The sequence below is a fragment of the Colletes gigas genome, unplaced genomic scaffold, assembly GCF_013123115.1.
Source record: "Colletes gigas isolate AHSC1104 unplaced genomic scaffold, ASM1312311v1 Colletes_gigas_Sc00037, whole genome shotgun sequence".
In the NCBI taxonomy this organism is placed as follows: Eukaryota; Metazoa; Arthropoda; class Insecta; order Hymenoptera; family Colletidae; genus Colletes; species Colletes gigas.
Genome location: NW_025106666.1, coordinates 739,699 through 755,963, shown reverse-complemented (window position 1 = coordinate 755,963; position 16,265 = coordinate 739,699). Strand labels below are relative to the sequence as shown.

At 37.6% G+C, this 16,265-nt stretch overlaps 1 protein-coding gene across 1 annotated transcript in view; it reads right to left on the bottom strand.

Moving 5' to 3' along the window:
• Nucleotides 1-3,150: 3,150 nt before the first annotated feature.
• LOC122402537 (opioid-binding protein/cell adhesion molecule homolog) overlaps nucleotides 3,151-16,265 on the bottom strand; it is a 193,344-nt gene continuing 180,229 nt past the window's right edge. The window contains exon 10 of the mRNA XM_043405409.1: nucleotides 3,151-3,591. Within this exon, the coding sequence (XP_043261344.1) occupies nucleotides 3,383-3,591 (209 nt within the window). The 3' untranslated portion in view covers nucleotides 3,151-3,382. The remainder of the gene's footprint in view (nucleotides 3,592-16,265) is intronic.

Genomic DNA, 16,265 nt, shown 5'->3' with positions numbered 1-16,265 from the left:
AAATTTCAAATCATTCTGGAAAAATTATTTTCGATTGCAGGAATCAATTACAATCATTTTTGGTCAATAGATATACTCTCGAACTCCTATCCAGTTTCGAGAGAAAAATTCGAGAAGGTGTGAAATTTTTCGACAAAATTAAAAAATTTCAAATCGTTCTGGAAAAATTATTCTGAGTTGCGGGGGTCAATTGCAATAATTTTTAGTGAATAGGCCTATCCCTGAAATCCTACCCACTTTCTTGAAAAAAAATTCTGTCCGGGCGGAACTTTAAACGTTAATAACTTTTTAACGAAGCCTCCATCAACAAATTAGTATTCTCGATTTTCGTCTTATTTTGGCCTCTAGAATCTCCCGTTAAAATTTTTCCCAGTGGTGGCCGAACACCCTGTATATTGCAAATTTCCAAACGTTTTGGAAGGCGTCCCCTCTAACAGAAAAGAAAAGGATGGTTGTTACAGCATGCAATCTGTCTACGTTAACAATTTTTGCACTCTTTTTCGGAAACACTGCACAGATTGTTTACTTTCAGATGGACAATTTTTCGCATTTTAAATAAACTTCGAACGATCCTCTGTCTTCTCTAATAATTAAAAGGTTGAATCTTGGTTTCTCTCATATTTCGACAATTTTTTTATCCCGAATTTTCGTCTCATTTTGGCAAGTAGGATTGCACTAAAAAAATTGCTTGCCCCTAATTAAATACTTTGCACGAAGCACTCGCATACGGCGTTAGATTAGTTCAATTACACATCGATTAGGCCGAATATGCATTAACTCCGTGTATCGAGTCAGCATTATACTTTGTTTACTATCGATAAAAAATGATGTTCATCAACGTGCACAGAGTCGTCGTTTTCATTTTCGCGTTTTATTATTTCTAAACAATGCACGCGAGAAGGTGGAACGTGAATTGAGTGGCGATCTTCAACTTTGATAATCACAGGTAAGAAACGTTCCGTAAAACAATCGAACGAAAGTGCACCGGTAAAGAGTTCTATCATTTCCGCTTGTAGAACCGACGGAAATGAAAGGATCTCATTTGGCTAACGACGCGTATGATTTCAGAGCTTTTCACTTGACGAACAAAAGAAGAAAAAAAAGGAAGAAAAATCGATAATATCGGGCAAAACAGATAAAGGGAACAGCCGTTAAGCTGCAGAACGAATGATATCGCAACACGAGATAATTAGTCCAAAAATGTTTAAAGGTCTGCTCGCCTAGAGCTGCGTTAATTGCTTTTTTCCTTTGACCATTCTTTCCTTCGCTGAAATAATTTTCAGTCAAGGAACGAATATTACAGAGCTTTACAATTCAGACGCAAGCATTTAATATTAACAGAGAGATATTGCACTCGAGAATTCTGATTTTTACATTTGATATATTAAATGTTGGTGTTAATCGAAACAAGCATGGGCTGGAAGATTGTTGAAATATAATGTGTATCAAATTCATGATTAAAAGTAACGCAAAAAGGGACTGTAGCAAATGCTAAATTATATTTACATGATAAATAGTAAATATTTATGAAACAAATGAGGAAATTCGAGACCTACACTTATCGTGCAATGGAATTGATATTTAACACTTCAGAGTATTAATAATTGAGCGTCTCGTTGAACGAAATGAAATTCTCGCGACGAACTATTTAATTTGAATATTTCTAGTGCTTAATTCATAAGATCCTTAAATTTTCGTATGCTTATGTATTATTATAGAGGGCATTGTAAACGCTGAGAAATGTAGTATCTTCTATGTTACTTAATTTAGCACAAATTTCGTTTGTACTAACTGTATTGGAACAAAATTCCTATTAACACGTTGACTGTCAGACTAAAACCGTAAGTTTGTTTACGAGACCAAAACTTTTATTTTAGACAATTATAAACTACATAACTTAAAACTTGTCGTAGCACTTACTCTTGTAACTTCACTAAAATTTATAAAACCTATTCATTTTCTTTAACATTTCAACTTGAGAATTAATTGTTTTAGTTTCACTGTTAAAAGTTCTGTCACCCATATATGGGTGACGTGGCAGTCAAAGTGTTAATAATACACGTAGAGCTGCCGTTTTGTTCCATCGAGCAACAAACGGGCGCTCTATTAGTTGAAAATACGTTGTCGTTACGAGTTAAGGGTACGCGTTTTAAAATAATAAGATATGGGACACGAGGAAATACAAAAATACGTATCTGTGTTTAGTAATGGTTTGGTTGGCCGTCGAAAAAGTCATGCTCGTGAATTTCCATCACAAACTATACGTAAGTAGAAAACGTATTCTACGGTCGGGGAGTATTATCGTATAAGAATCACCCAATTGGTGTAAAAATTCTCTAAAATACGTAATCTTTTATTCTACCAAACGTTTCTTATATTTTATGCAGGCTGACCCACGTAGAACGTTATTGAAATAGTTAGGGAGACGATGTAAGAACTTTCGTCTTTTATATTACAGAGTTTAGGTTTTAAATATTTAATGAAACGATTCTCAATTACGTATGATACGATAAATTAAATTTCAAATATAATAAATAAGTCAGACGTTCAGAAAGTATTGTTCTGAAAAGAGCGTTTGTAGTTTAAATTTTTTATTTATTTAGAAGGAATAATTGGTCCTGATGAATGAGTTTTATATTCATTAATTTATGCGTGCGTGGGGAGAGCTCGTACCGCATTACGTGGACCAGACTGTATAAGTTGTTTAATAAATCATAGAAGGAGCTCGGGGATTAGTTATTTCTGGACTTAAGAGGTAAAATTATAAAAAAAAATTAGGGGACTCCATGGGAAATAGAGGGGAAAAATTCCACAGCATGAGATTGTACGCGTTAACGTGTTAAATAATTTTGAAAATAATTAATATTCGAAGGTGATCAAGGAATAATTTGCAAAGTTTAAATACATACAGCGTCCAGTAAGCTATTTTCCGTGAAACAATTAGAAAATCGCCTTCCAATTAGGTTGATGAACACGTGTCAGCGATATCGATCGCCCGTTTTCTCGGACGAGAAAAAAAGCAGCGAGAATCTAAGACAGCATCTAAAAAGTAGAATTATATAAAATTTATTTAGAAATCAAAGGAACGCGAACGGTTCTTCGAATTTTAAACGACGAATTATCTTTTTCGTGAATTATCTGTCGGTCCGGTGAACGCTGAAAACACTTTGGATCGGACGTTAAAATTCGAAATGGAAATTTTCGCGACAAAGAAATTAGTTTCGGCCGTTTCAGTCGCATATGGTTGATAAAGTGTCGTCGATGCACACCCATTAATTGATCCCTTTCGCGGATGAGGATAAATGACGATGAACAGGACGAATCTTGATCCTTGAAGGATTTTACCCCGAACAATCATTCTTTTCTGCGGACACTGACGTGACTACGACAGGGCAGATAGTAGGATTATGCAGATGGCCGCTCTAGATTGCGCCAGAATGTTCGAGCCACTACCCCTGGATGACATGGATTGCGCCGTGTTGTCGATTCTTCGTGGTCGAACCTCGTTATCGATACTTTTTTGCCCCTTTGTTGCCGCGTCGTTTTTAGCGTTGTACCCGTCGCTGCTGGCTCTACCGTGTAGTCGAATATCTAAGAAAATGTAACCAACATATTAGATCAATTGTACACGGTATATTTTCACTATGCAAATTTTATATTTCTAACATCTCGTCCACGATGTAGGTAAATATTACTGCTTATCGATACGATGTGGATTCACTAGTACAATAATAAAAGTTTTTTATTTCTCCTTTTCTCGTTTCGAAACTTTTAACATATCTGTAACGTTTAACTAAAACCAAATACGACACAACTTTCACTTGTTTTTAATAAATTATAACAGAAGCAAAATTTATTTAATTCGTGTTTCTTTATAACCGAGCCAGTCAACTTGCGACTCTCCTGTCACTGTTAATATCGAATTTGTTCGCACAGAGACTCGTGTCATTTAAATCGATTTTATTTAAACCATTCATTAAAATAATTCGCTCAATTTAACTTCGCGACGAATGAGCTAATGAAAGAAAAATTGTCATAGACGATTATTAAAAAAGCTTAATACGATTCAATTTCATAAAAGTAGGAAATAGAAAATAGTACAATTTGATAATGCACAGAGAAAACGTCGGATTTACTGAAAAACTATTCTAGAAAGATTTAAGAAACTTGATAATAGCTTCTTTAATAATTGTATCTTTTAACTCGAATTAATTGGCCATTTTCTCGTAAACGTTCTTGCAATGAATAAGACCAATTTAATTTTTCGTTACCGTTGACGCAAAGAAGATTTGATTCCTCGTGAATGAAATAACTAAAAAGTGCATGTTCGAATGGGGGTGGAAAATGCGCCCCGACGATACAAAGTCTTGGGGCAGAAATTCCGAGCTTATTATTCTCATCTTTCCGCCGCGTTTTCTTTCTTTCAATGCCTGTTCCTCGGCTAGATTCCACATTTTATGCATGGCAGTTGACGGTCGCTTTTTAAACACATTTCTCAGACTTAACGTCACTCAAATGCATCTTTCATAGCAATTCCATCGCGCGCGTACATTCGCAGCCAGGAAGACAAAAATCATTTTCGGTGATACAAAAACGTACAACATAATCCTCGAAGAAAGGACACTGTTAAGTCATAGAGGGGTTTACTGACCCAAGAGCGTACAGCATATGCTATACACCGTTGGAAAGGTCTCGCCAAGGCAAATCGACTGATACCATTTTTAACTTCGATATCAGATGGGATAATGTCGAAAAATGGCCTCAAAGTTCGAGATTTTGCGGTTTTGAACAAAAGAAACCGGTAGTAAAAGCCCATCCGGCCCGAGGGACCTCGGGTAGGCACCTGAGGAAAAACCGAGGGGTGTAAGCGATACTCTAGCAGATTGGGACGGCAAATGTGCCATACCACCTTCATTTCAGTGCCGTGTTGGGCCTGCGTTTGCCGCATGGGGCCCGTTCCAAATGCCAAGGGCGAAATCGCTAATGGATCAGTTGTTTTTCATGAACATATTATTCATGGTAGACAATTCGCAGGTATAAGTTGGGAATGTGCAGGTTAGTATTCAGACTAATGCGTCACTTACAATAGTGAATGGAGTGACATTTTATTGATTGAACGAAACATAATGATGTGAATACTGAATACTAACCTGCACATTCCCAACTTATACCTGCGAATTGTCTACCATGAATATATTATGTTCATGAAAAACAACTGATCCATTAGCGATTTCGCCCTGGGCATTTGGAACGGGGCCCATGCGGCAAACGCAGGCCCAACACGGCACTGAAATGAAGGTGGTGGGGCACATTTGCCGTCCCAATCTGCTAGAGTATCGCTTACACCCCTCGGTTTTTCCTCAGGTGCCTACCCGAGGTCCCTCGGGCCGGATGGGCTTTTACTACCGGTTTCTTTTGTTCAAAACTGCAAAATCTCGAACTTTGAGGCCATTTTTCGACATTATCCCATCTGATATCGAAGTTAAAAATGGTATCAGTCGATTTGCCTTGGCGAGACCTTTCCAACGGTGTATAGCATATGCTGTACGCTCTTGGGTCAGTAAACCCCTCTATGACTTAACATTGTCCTTTGTCTGTAACGTTAAATCGATTTCAGATTTTACGAAATTATCTTCGTTTTTCGTGTTTTTTGCGAGCAACGCGAAGAAAAGCTGCGAAAAAAATTTCTCGAACTGAAAAATCAGATTATTTTCTATGGCTGAGACGACGCAATAGTTTAAAATCTTGTTGAGAGCGGCGTTTGTCGCCTCGCAGAAGATATACGTCGTAATGCCACGTTGCTGAAAGTTCGCGGGTAAATTTCACGCCTTCTCTTAAACTTCGCCTTCAAAAAGTTTCCCACCCTGCTGTGCGTAAGTTCTCGCATTATGGCTGGGAGATGATTTAAAAGGAAGTTTTCCAGAATTTCTGAGCGGCATAACGTATTTACGTTAAAATACGCCCACTCCGTCACCTCGTTTTGTACGCCTTAAACTTTACGATGAAATTCTATAATTAAATCCGATATGCGACAACCATTCGATTCAAAAACCTCAACAGATTTTGTTCGATCAATTTCAAATTTACACAAGCATTTATAAATTTAGGGGAAACGATTTTCTGGACGAAAGAAATTCTCTTTCTCGTAATAAAATATCTCTAACAATTTTAAAAAGAAATATCGATCCATAATTGTCTCGTAAAGGATTAATATTTGTAAAAATTGATATTCGTTGGTCCATTTATTCTGCTCGAACGTTTGATTAATCTGAAATCGTCACGAAAAACGTTAAAATTGCAAAACCTTTTGACGGAAAAGTTTCCAAGAGCTGGGCGTTTTTAGAAAACGTGAAAAAATAAAGTTTCCTTTTATCTAAAAACCGGTTAAGCCCCTGAAAGAACGAGTTCGCCCACATGATTGGGGGAAAAGGGCTCAACGACCTTCGTAGAGTCTAGAGAACCGGACAAAACGGGAATGCCAATGTAGCATCGTAACGCGGCAAGTTTAATTCAATTTTTGTTTCGAAGTTAACCGGGCGACATGTAAGCCGCGGTGCGCACGTTTGAATATTCAAACTTGTTTCGACAACAGTGCAACTGTTGCTGGAATACAGAATTGCAGCAATGAAATGTAAACCGGGATCGTTTTCAACGATACCTCGAGATATTTAATGCGGAAATGAGACGGTGGACAAGAATTCGGTTCGTTTGCCCCGGGGTAAAAGCAAATTTCAAACATGTTTTATAAATGGGAAAATATGCAACAAAACGATCGTTTCGCGGTGTCGTGTGGACCGTGATATTCTACTAATAAAATAAAATTCGATTGGATAATTAAAATCGACGGTGCGCGAAATTTAATATTGTAATCGCGCAAAATGTTCGCGCATACATTTGTTTAAGAATTTCATGTAAAATCCTGTAAATTTGCATTCCCGGGCCGTTGGGCGTGGACGTTTGTACTGTTTCAGCTTTCGATAAATTATTTTCAACTTACGAATCGAACGGGGGACAGAATTTTGTCAAAGGAGGATGATAAAAAAGTGCCAAATTTGTACCCCGTCAGGCACCTAAAATAATTATAAGGCATCATTCTACAGATTCTACACTTCGAATTGCGCACAATTGTTTATAGCAAATGTGATGAGAAAGTCGTAAAAAATGTGGTTGAAGTTGACGATGTTACGAAAGAGGAATCATAACTTTCTGACTTCAAATAACTACTTTTAACTTCGAAGTGAATGCATGAAACGTAACAATTCCGATGCTATTTTGTAAAGAAAAGTCAATATTTATATAATATGCAAAAAAATGTTGCCCAGATTTTTGGTTAATAACAATAAAACGCAAGAGATGTATTAGGATGCAAATATTCCTCAAAATATTGTGGGGATGTGAATGTGAGTGTGTTGTTGTGAAAGTGCGTGAGGCGTCAATTGATTGCTATGACCGGAGTCGAAGTCAGCTGTTCATACCGAGTAAATAAATTAATCGATTGCCAGGTTGCGAAGACGAATGCAGAATGCGTGTAGGTTTTGTCTCAGGGCGTACGTGTGTGTGTGTGTATATGAGAGATTAGGTGAATGTGATCGGTGGAGGAGAGTAATAGAAGCGAGTGGAAAAGGCGGACCGGCTTGATTCTACAAATTGGGGGCTCGTCCGTGCTTCGAGGAAGTGAAAGTTATCCTCGTGAAGCAAAAGTGGCATTTGAAATCAAGACGACAAGAGGGATTCAAGATAAAAGTGTTAATTATAATTGTGACGATAAAAGTTGTGAAACTGTGAGAATTAGTTAGTGGGTCATTCCATGCGAAGTCGGACACCTTTCGGAGTACCATGTCGGATTTTGTTCTAGTTTGAATATGTTGTAGTCTTTAGTGATATATAAACGTATCTCGAAGGATTTTTAAAAATTTTAAAAATTGTTGGTTTTACATCTGTTTGAAATATAGAGCTCACTTTTTTTCAATAAATAATAGCTGCTAAAGTAAGGAAGTTATAAAAATGAAATTTTTGGTACTTGTAGCAGACCCATGGGAGTATCAAATAAAAATTATTTCAATTAAAAAAAAAATTTTGTTAACTATTTATTTTGCAATTGTTTACAACAAATGTCATTTTTTTATAGCGGGGAAATATTTAAAAATCTGAAAAAAATGGGCATATAGTCCTGTTTGTCCCCTTCACGGACCAAGTTTTAAAAATACGGACACTTTAAAATTGGCCTTATAAAAATTAATTGAATGGAACGCTGGGTCGCGTCGTGGTATGCTGGCTCGACCGGCCAAGTCGCGCAGTGCCTGCAACCGCCAAGCGGCTATACCTGCTATTGTTATACATAGGGTGTTGGACTGCTGGAAAATGTAACAGTTATTGGACACTCACTCTTTGTCAATGACACTTAGAATTATACACATTTAAGTTGTCAATATTCAATGGGATAGGATGTTCAATGTTCTAGTGGGATAGGATATGATGGGATGTGATGGGATTAGGTTCTGGTTAAGAAATAATGGTTGGATTGTACCAATGATCATCTACCGGATTAAATTGTTTGTTATAAAATTACTTACCTCATAACAGCTACAACTGTTGTTTTTTCACTGTCTGAATAAATTCGGGCAGTTAAATGCGTTAGTTCTTTAGTTGGTGTAAATAAGTGAAAATTGCGTGTTCCGCAGATTGTTATAGCCAGTCCACGCCTTTCCAGCAAGAATTCCGAATGTTTCTTATATTCTTCTGTTGAGCTGAATTGCAAATGTATATTTTTAATATTGGCAGTTGCCCAATCAAATAATTTTTGTGGTGTCGTTATCTGGTCTTCCAACGGTCTTTGTAAACTAGCTCGAGCAGTAAGGCGTTTTAAAGAACCACCAATACCATTTCATGCATTTTTGCCATGCGATGTTGCAAAGTAATGCCATTCGGCGTTGATTCCAAAGTCTTCAAAATGGAAATTGAGAATTAATAAATTATATTTATTTTTGTACTATGATGATGCTCCGTCAGAAAAATATTTGATTTCCTTGATAGTTGTGCCATGTGTTTCCTTCAAAAATTCCACTAATTTCTTCTGGTATAAATGGATTGCAGTGCTGTCATGTTGGAGACAATCCGAAATAATTACAAAGTTTTCATGGTTTAAACAAATATCCACCTGATAATATGCAATGAATGTGTGTATTGTCGCCTGTTTGTTGGACCAATGATAATTTTGGATTTCGTCTTGGGTAGCGAAGGAATAATTTTCCGCAAAATCGCCGACGACAACAAATTCATCAGGTCCTACATTTTCTTTAGAATATTTAAAAAAGCTGCTTTGACTTCTTGCAATAAAATCGTGAATTTGCAACTTTGGTAATCGGATTTCTAATTCATCTACAAACTGTGTTGCTGTTAAAAATGTACATTTTGAATTCAACTCAAAATAAGAATATAAGGAACATTCGGAATTCTTGCTGGAAAGGCGTGGACTGGCTACAACAATCTGTGGAACACGCAATTTTCACTTATTTACACCAACTAAAGAAGTAACGCATTTAACTGCCCGAATTTATTCAGACAGTGAAAAATCAACAGTTGTAGCTGTTATGAGGTAAGTAATTTTATAACAAACAATTTAATCCGGTAGATGATCATTGGTACAATCCAACCATTATTTCTTAACCAGAACCTAATCCCATCACATCCCATCATATCCTATCCCATTAGAACATTGAACATCCTATCCCATTGAATATTGACAACTTAAATGTGTATAATGCTAAGTGTCATTGACAAAGAGTGAGTGTCCAATAACTGTTACATTTTCCAGCAGTCCAACACCCTATGTATAACAATAGCAGGTGTAGCCGCTTGGCGGTTGCAGGCACTGCGCGACTTGGCCGGTCGAGCCAGCATGTCACGACGCGACGCAGCGTTCCATTCAATTAATTTTTATAAGGCCAATTTTAAAGTGTCCGTATTTTTAAAACTTGGTCCGTGAAGGGGACAAACAGGACTATATGCCCATTTTTTTCAGATTTTTAAATATGTCCCCGCTATAAAAAAATGACATTTGTTGTAAACAATTGCAAAATAAATAGTCAAAAAAATTTTTTTATTAATTGAAATAGTTTTTATTTGATACTCCCATGGGTCTGCTACAAGTACCTAAAATTTCATTTTTATAACTTCTTTACTTTAGCAGCTATTATTTATTGAAAAAAGGGAGCTCTATATTTCAAACAGATGTAAAACCAACAATTTTTATTATTTTTAAAAATCCTTCGAGATACGTTTATATATCACTAAAGACTACAACATATTCAAAGTAGAACAAAATCCGACATGGTACTCCGAAAAGTGTCCGACTTCGCATGGAATGACCCTAGTGTGATTGAGATAGTGACGGTTAGCGTTGTGAGTTATTTTTCATTTTACCATGAGTCTGCTAACGAGAGCTGCTAGTGAATTTTCCGTAGTGGAATTGAAGGAGAAGCTACGAGTTTTGGGGCTGAGTTCGTCAGGAGTAAAATCGGAATTAATAAACCGGTTAATGGAAGCTGATCCATCGGGTAGCTGGACGTGAGACTATTCAATGGAATCGTCAGATCATCAGGAGGACTTAATTGAACAGTCGGGGGCGACAAACATCCCTTCTATGAGTGTGTTGGAACGGGCAAACATGCAACGGGAGATTGAGCTTTGCCGGGGAGAGAAGAAATTGAAAGAAGACGAACTTGACCTGGCACGCAGGGAGATTGAGTTTTTGAAAAGCATGCAACAATTTACAATTGGTGGCAATAATCAGGCGATTAATGCACCTCGTCCGATACAATATGAGACAACACCGCGCTTAACTGCACCGATGGTAGCGGACATGTTAAATCATTTCGATGGCAACAGCGAGACGTATGAAACATGGGAAAAACAAGTGCGGCTACTGAGAGCAACATATCAGGTGGCAGACGGAATAGTAAAACTTGCCATTTCGTCACGATTAAAAGGGAAAGCGTTTGAGTGGTTCCACTCAAAACCCGAGTGCATCGTAATGACGGTCGAAGAGCTCCTAGAAGGTTTACGAGGAATGTTTTTTCACGAGCCAAGCAAGATTCATTTGCGGCAGGAATTTGAACGGCGTATTTGGAAACGAGAGGAAGCGTTTAGCCAGTATATGCACGAAAAAGTGATTATGGCGAATCGTATTGGCTTGAGCGACGGAGAGACAGTGAACTACATTATTGAGGGAATTCCAGATTTCACGTTAAGGAAACATTGCTCGTGCTCAGAGGCTGAACACGAAGACATCGTTATTGGAGGCGTTCGGGAAAGTATCGTTGTATGGAAAATCCTTGTCGACGACGTATCCATATACAAGGAAGGAAGAAAATATGTTTCGACCATGGAGGACAGAGGAGAGGATATTTCGACCATGGAGAACAGAAGAGAGAACGTTCCAGCCATCGAAAATAGAAGAAAGAATGTACCGTCAACCGGGTCCTGGCGACAGAGCGTATAGACCGCTGCGACTGGAAGAGAGGCCATTGCGACCATCGAGGGAGAACGAAAGAATCACATCACCGAGAGTCGAGGGATACGAGAGAAGGGAAGTATCCAAAAGTGTTAATCGTTGTTTTAATTGCGGTATGGAAGGCCATTATAGTGCGAACTGTCATTTGAAAAGTCGCGGCGCGAAATGTTTTAAATGTCAAGCATTTGGTCACGTAGCGGCGAATTGTTCAAAGAAGGACGATGTAAACAACGTTTGTGATATTTCGCGGTATATGCGCGAAAAATATTATAAGAAAGTAAGGATAAATGGAGAGAATTTAACAGCGCTAGTTGATACCGGTAGTGATTTGTCGGTAATGCGTGCAGAGCAATATGTGAAAATAGGATCACCACAGTTATTACGACGAGAAATTACATTTTGCGGAATTGGATCTCAAAGTAACAAAACAATAGGCGAGTTCAATGCGCAAATAGAAATCGATGGTAATAAATACCCAATTAACATCTGGGTAATATCTAATACGTTAATGCAACATGATTTGATAATTGGCACCGATTTTTTAAATGCAGTTGAAATGAATATTAAGAGAGGCGAGATTTCTATTCGTAGCGTTGAAAAAGAAGATCAGTTAGACAGTAATATATCCGAAATTTACAAAATAGATTGTATAGATGAAGCAAATGAGATCGATTTGTCGAATATTTCCAATACCAAACATAGAGGCATCATTCGCGATTCGATAAAAAATTATGAACCGGTCAAAACACGAGAAACGGGTATAAAAATGTCCATAACGGTTAAAGATGATGAACCAGTTTACCAGAGGGCTAGACGATTATCCCCTCTTGAAAAAGAAGAAGTTGACAAACATATAAAGCAGTGGCTTGCTGACGGTATTGTGCAGCCGTCTCTTTCTGATTATGCCAGTCCAGTAGTACTTGTAAAGAAAAAAGACAATACAACCAGGCTCTGTATAGATTATAGAAAACTTAATACAAAAATAATTAAAGATCGATACCCGTTGCCACTAATCGAAGATCAATTGGATGCTCTACAAGGTTCACATATTTTTAGTACGTTGGATTTAAAAAATGGATTTTTTCACGTGCTTATAGATGAAGATAGTAGGAAATATACTGCTTTCATAGTTCCAAACGGCCAATATGAATTTCTATATGTTCCATTCGGTTTATGTAATTCACCAGCGGTATTTCAAAAATTTATAAATGCTGTTTTTAAGGATTTAATTAATAAGAAAAAAGTTATAGTTTATATGGACGATTTAATTATTCCCTCATTAGATTACGAAGATGGTATAGAAAATTTAAAATAGTGTTGCGCGTTGCAGAAGAATTCGGTTTGAACATTAACTGGAAAAAGTGTAGTTTTCTGCAGACAAGAATAGAGTTTTTAGGGCACATAATTGAAGACGGAAGCATTCGCCCGTCGGAAAAGAAAACAGAAGCAGTTATGAGATTTCCCCAACCACAAAATTTCAAGCAGAATCAAAGTTTTTTGGGTTTGGCTGGTTACTTTAGGAAAATTTATCCGAAATTATTCCGTGATTGCGCGACCGTTAACAAACTTATTGAAAGCAAACGTTAACTTTCATTTTGGGGAAGAGGAAAAATTAGCGTTTACGAGGTTAAAAACTATTTTGAGCAATGGACCAGTTTTTGAAATTATATAGATTAGAAGCGGAAACGGAATTACATACTGATGCTTCAATGTATGGTTATGGTGCGATTCTTCTACAGCGTGATAGTAATGATAATAAATTTTATCCAGTATACTTTGCAAGCGGAAAAACAACACCAGCAGAATCGAAATATATTAGTTATGAGCTGTAGGTTTTGGCAATAGTTAAAGCCCTACGAAAATTTAGAATATATTTGTTAGGTATACCGTTTAAAATAGTTACAGATTGTCAGGCGTTTACATTAACGATGCGTAAGAGAGATTTGTGCGTTCGAATTGCGAGATGGGCTCTTTTATTAGAGGAGTTTAATTATAAAATAGAGCACCGTTCGGGAAATAGTTTAAGACATGTAGACGCGTTAAGCCGGAATCCGCTTCCAAAGTGTATGTTAGTAGACGAATGTGAGGATAGTATGATTGTGAGGTTACGTAAAGCGCAGTGTGAGGATGAGAGTTTGAAACCGATTGTTGAAGCAGTGAATGAAAAACAGTTAAGTGGGTTTGTAGTGCGGAATGGCCTTTTATTTAAAGAAATTGAGAGTGACGTAAAATTAATAGTGCCGCGTATTATGCAATCGCAAATCATTCGACGTGTACACGAGAACGGTCATATCGGGAGTGCGAAAACGGAGACACTAGTTAGGAAAGACTATTGGTTCGCAGATATAAAATCAAAAGTAGAGAAAGTGGTGCGTAATTGTGTTCCGTGTATTCTTGCTGAAAGGAAACATGGGAGACAGGAAGGATTTTTACATTCTATTGACAAGGGAAATGTGCCATTAGACACATATCATATTGACCATCTTGGACCACTTCCATCTACGCGAAAGACTTATAAGCATATTTTTGTAGTTGTGGATGCATTTTCGAAGTTTGTGTGGCTGTATGCCACGAAGACTACAGCTACCTCCAAAGTGATAGAACGTTTGAAAAAACAATCGTCAATTTTTGGAAATCCCAGGAGAATGATCTCTGATCAGGGTACAGCTTTCACTTCTCATGATTTTCGGGAATATTGTAGATTGGAAGCGATAGAACAAATTTTAATAACTGCGGGAATGCCAAGGGCTAATGGTCAAGTGGAGCGCGTAAACAGAACGCTAATACCAGTAGTGACAAAGTTGTCGGCACCGAAACCGGAAGAGTGGTATCGCGATTTGGATATTGCGCAGAAATTTTTAAATGCAACACCTCATAGGAGCATCAGTACAACGCCGTTTAAGTTACTGTTTGGGACATACCCACGAATGAAGGATAATCCGGATATTCGTGAGTTAATAGAGAAGGAATGGATTGATTTGTTTCAAAGTAACAGGGAAGAGCTGCGGAATCAAGCTAAGGAAAATTTTTTGAAGATTCAGCGTGAAAATCGTCGCGGATACGATAAACATAGAAAGAAAGCTCGGCAATACAAAGAGGGAGAGTTGGTTGCTATAAAGAGAACCCAGTACGGCCCGGGTTTGAAATTTGCGTCCAAATTCTTAGGTCCGTATCGAGTTGAAAGAATCCTAAGGAATGATCGTTCCATTGTGTGTAAGGTGGGCGAGCACGAAGGTCCGCAGCAGACATCGACTTTGGCGGAACACATGAAACCGTGGGTTAATGAAGCTAGTGATATCTCATCAGGTGAAGAATGAACAATGGATATTTGAGGGCAGATATCATGCAAGATGGCCGAGTGTGTTGTTGTGAAAGTGCGTGAGGCGTCAATTGATTGCTATGACCGGAGTCGAAGTCAGCTGTTCATACCGAGTAAATAAATTAATCGATTGCCAGGTTGCGAAGACGAATGCAGAATGCGTGTAGGTTTTGTCTCAGGGCGTACATGTATGTGTGTGTATATGAGAGATTAGGTGAATGTGATCGGTGGAGGAGAGCAATAGAAGCGAGTGGAAAAGGCGGACCGGCTTGATTCTACAATATGTTTACGTGTATACTGTAACTCAGCTCTAAAACGGGATGGAATGCATTCAACATGAAGAACTATTTTATATTTCATCCTCCTCTTCTTCTTCAGATGATATTTCTTCGATTAAGTATCTGTTGAGGAAGTTGGCAGGTGAATGTATGGATGTTTGATGTCGCGCAAATTCGAAGTACCATAATACTGTTACCATATGTGAACAACACCCCACTACACTTTGGCCTATTTTACACTCACAAGTATGTCCAACAATTGCAGCAAGTCCAACCTTACTTTTAACGAACTCTGTAAACTGCAACCAAAGATGCCCCTTTTTCTTGACATATGACTTCTGTCAATGTTCAGCAACACTTTTGAACTCTGGGAACTGCTTCATAAAACTAATCTACTTCTATAAAAGTGCTGTCACCCGTGCTATTGACATTTCTGCTTCGATAGCATCCCATACAATAGCAATTGTCATTGCACTTATGGTATTTGTTTCGAGCTAACTTTGCAAGTGACTTGCTACAAATAATACAGTTTCTCTCCATTTTACACTATAACGTGAGCTACAATACACTACAAGAATTATATTAGGCTACAAAGTACATTACACAAATCGCACTAGACTACAAAGCACACTACACGAGCACACTACAAAAATCGTAATACAAATGTAAATGTAATGTAAAAACATGTCTTCAAAATAAAATAAAATCTCAAATCTAAAAAAATCTAGGAATCGCTTGGTTTGCACTGGATAGCATTTCATATAAGACTGTGGTCCAATTCCAGACGAAAGAAAAAGTATCGTGGAAAACCATAGTGGTGTCATCTTCTCCAGATAAACAACTCTACAAGAATGTAACGAACCAGCTGAACCAACTGAAGTATAAACACTTCAGATCGCACGATAGCAACCATATCGTATATGTTGTGAACGTCATCGTTAATGTTAAATTCATTAAAAAATTATGATCCAAAGAAGAAGGGGATGAAATATAATAACAGTTTTTCATATTGAATGCATTTAATTCTATTCCAGGAAAGAGTTACAGTATACTATTAAACGTATTTTGAGGAATATTTGCATCCTAATACATCATCTTAATCTCTTGCGCTTTATTGTTACTAACCAACAATCTGGGCAACATTTCCTTGCATATT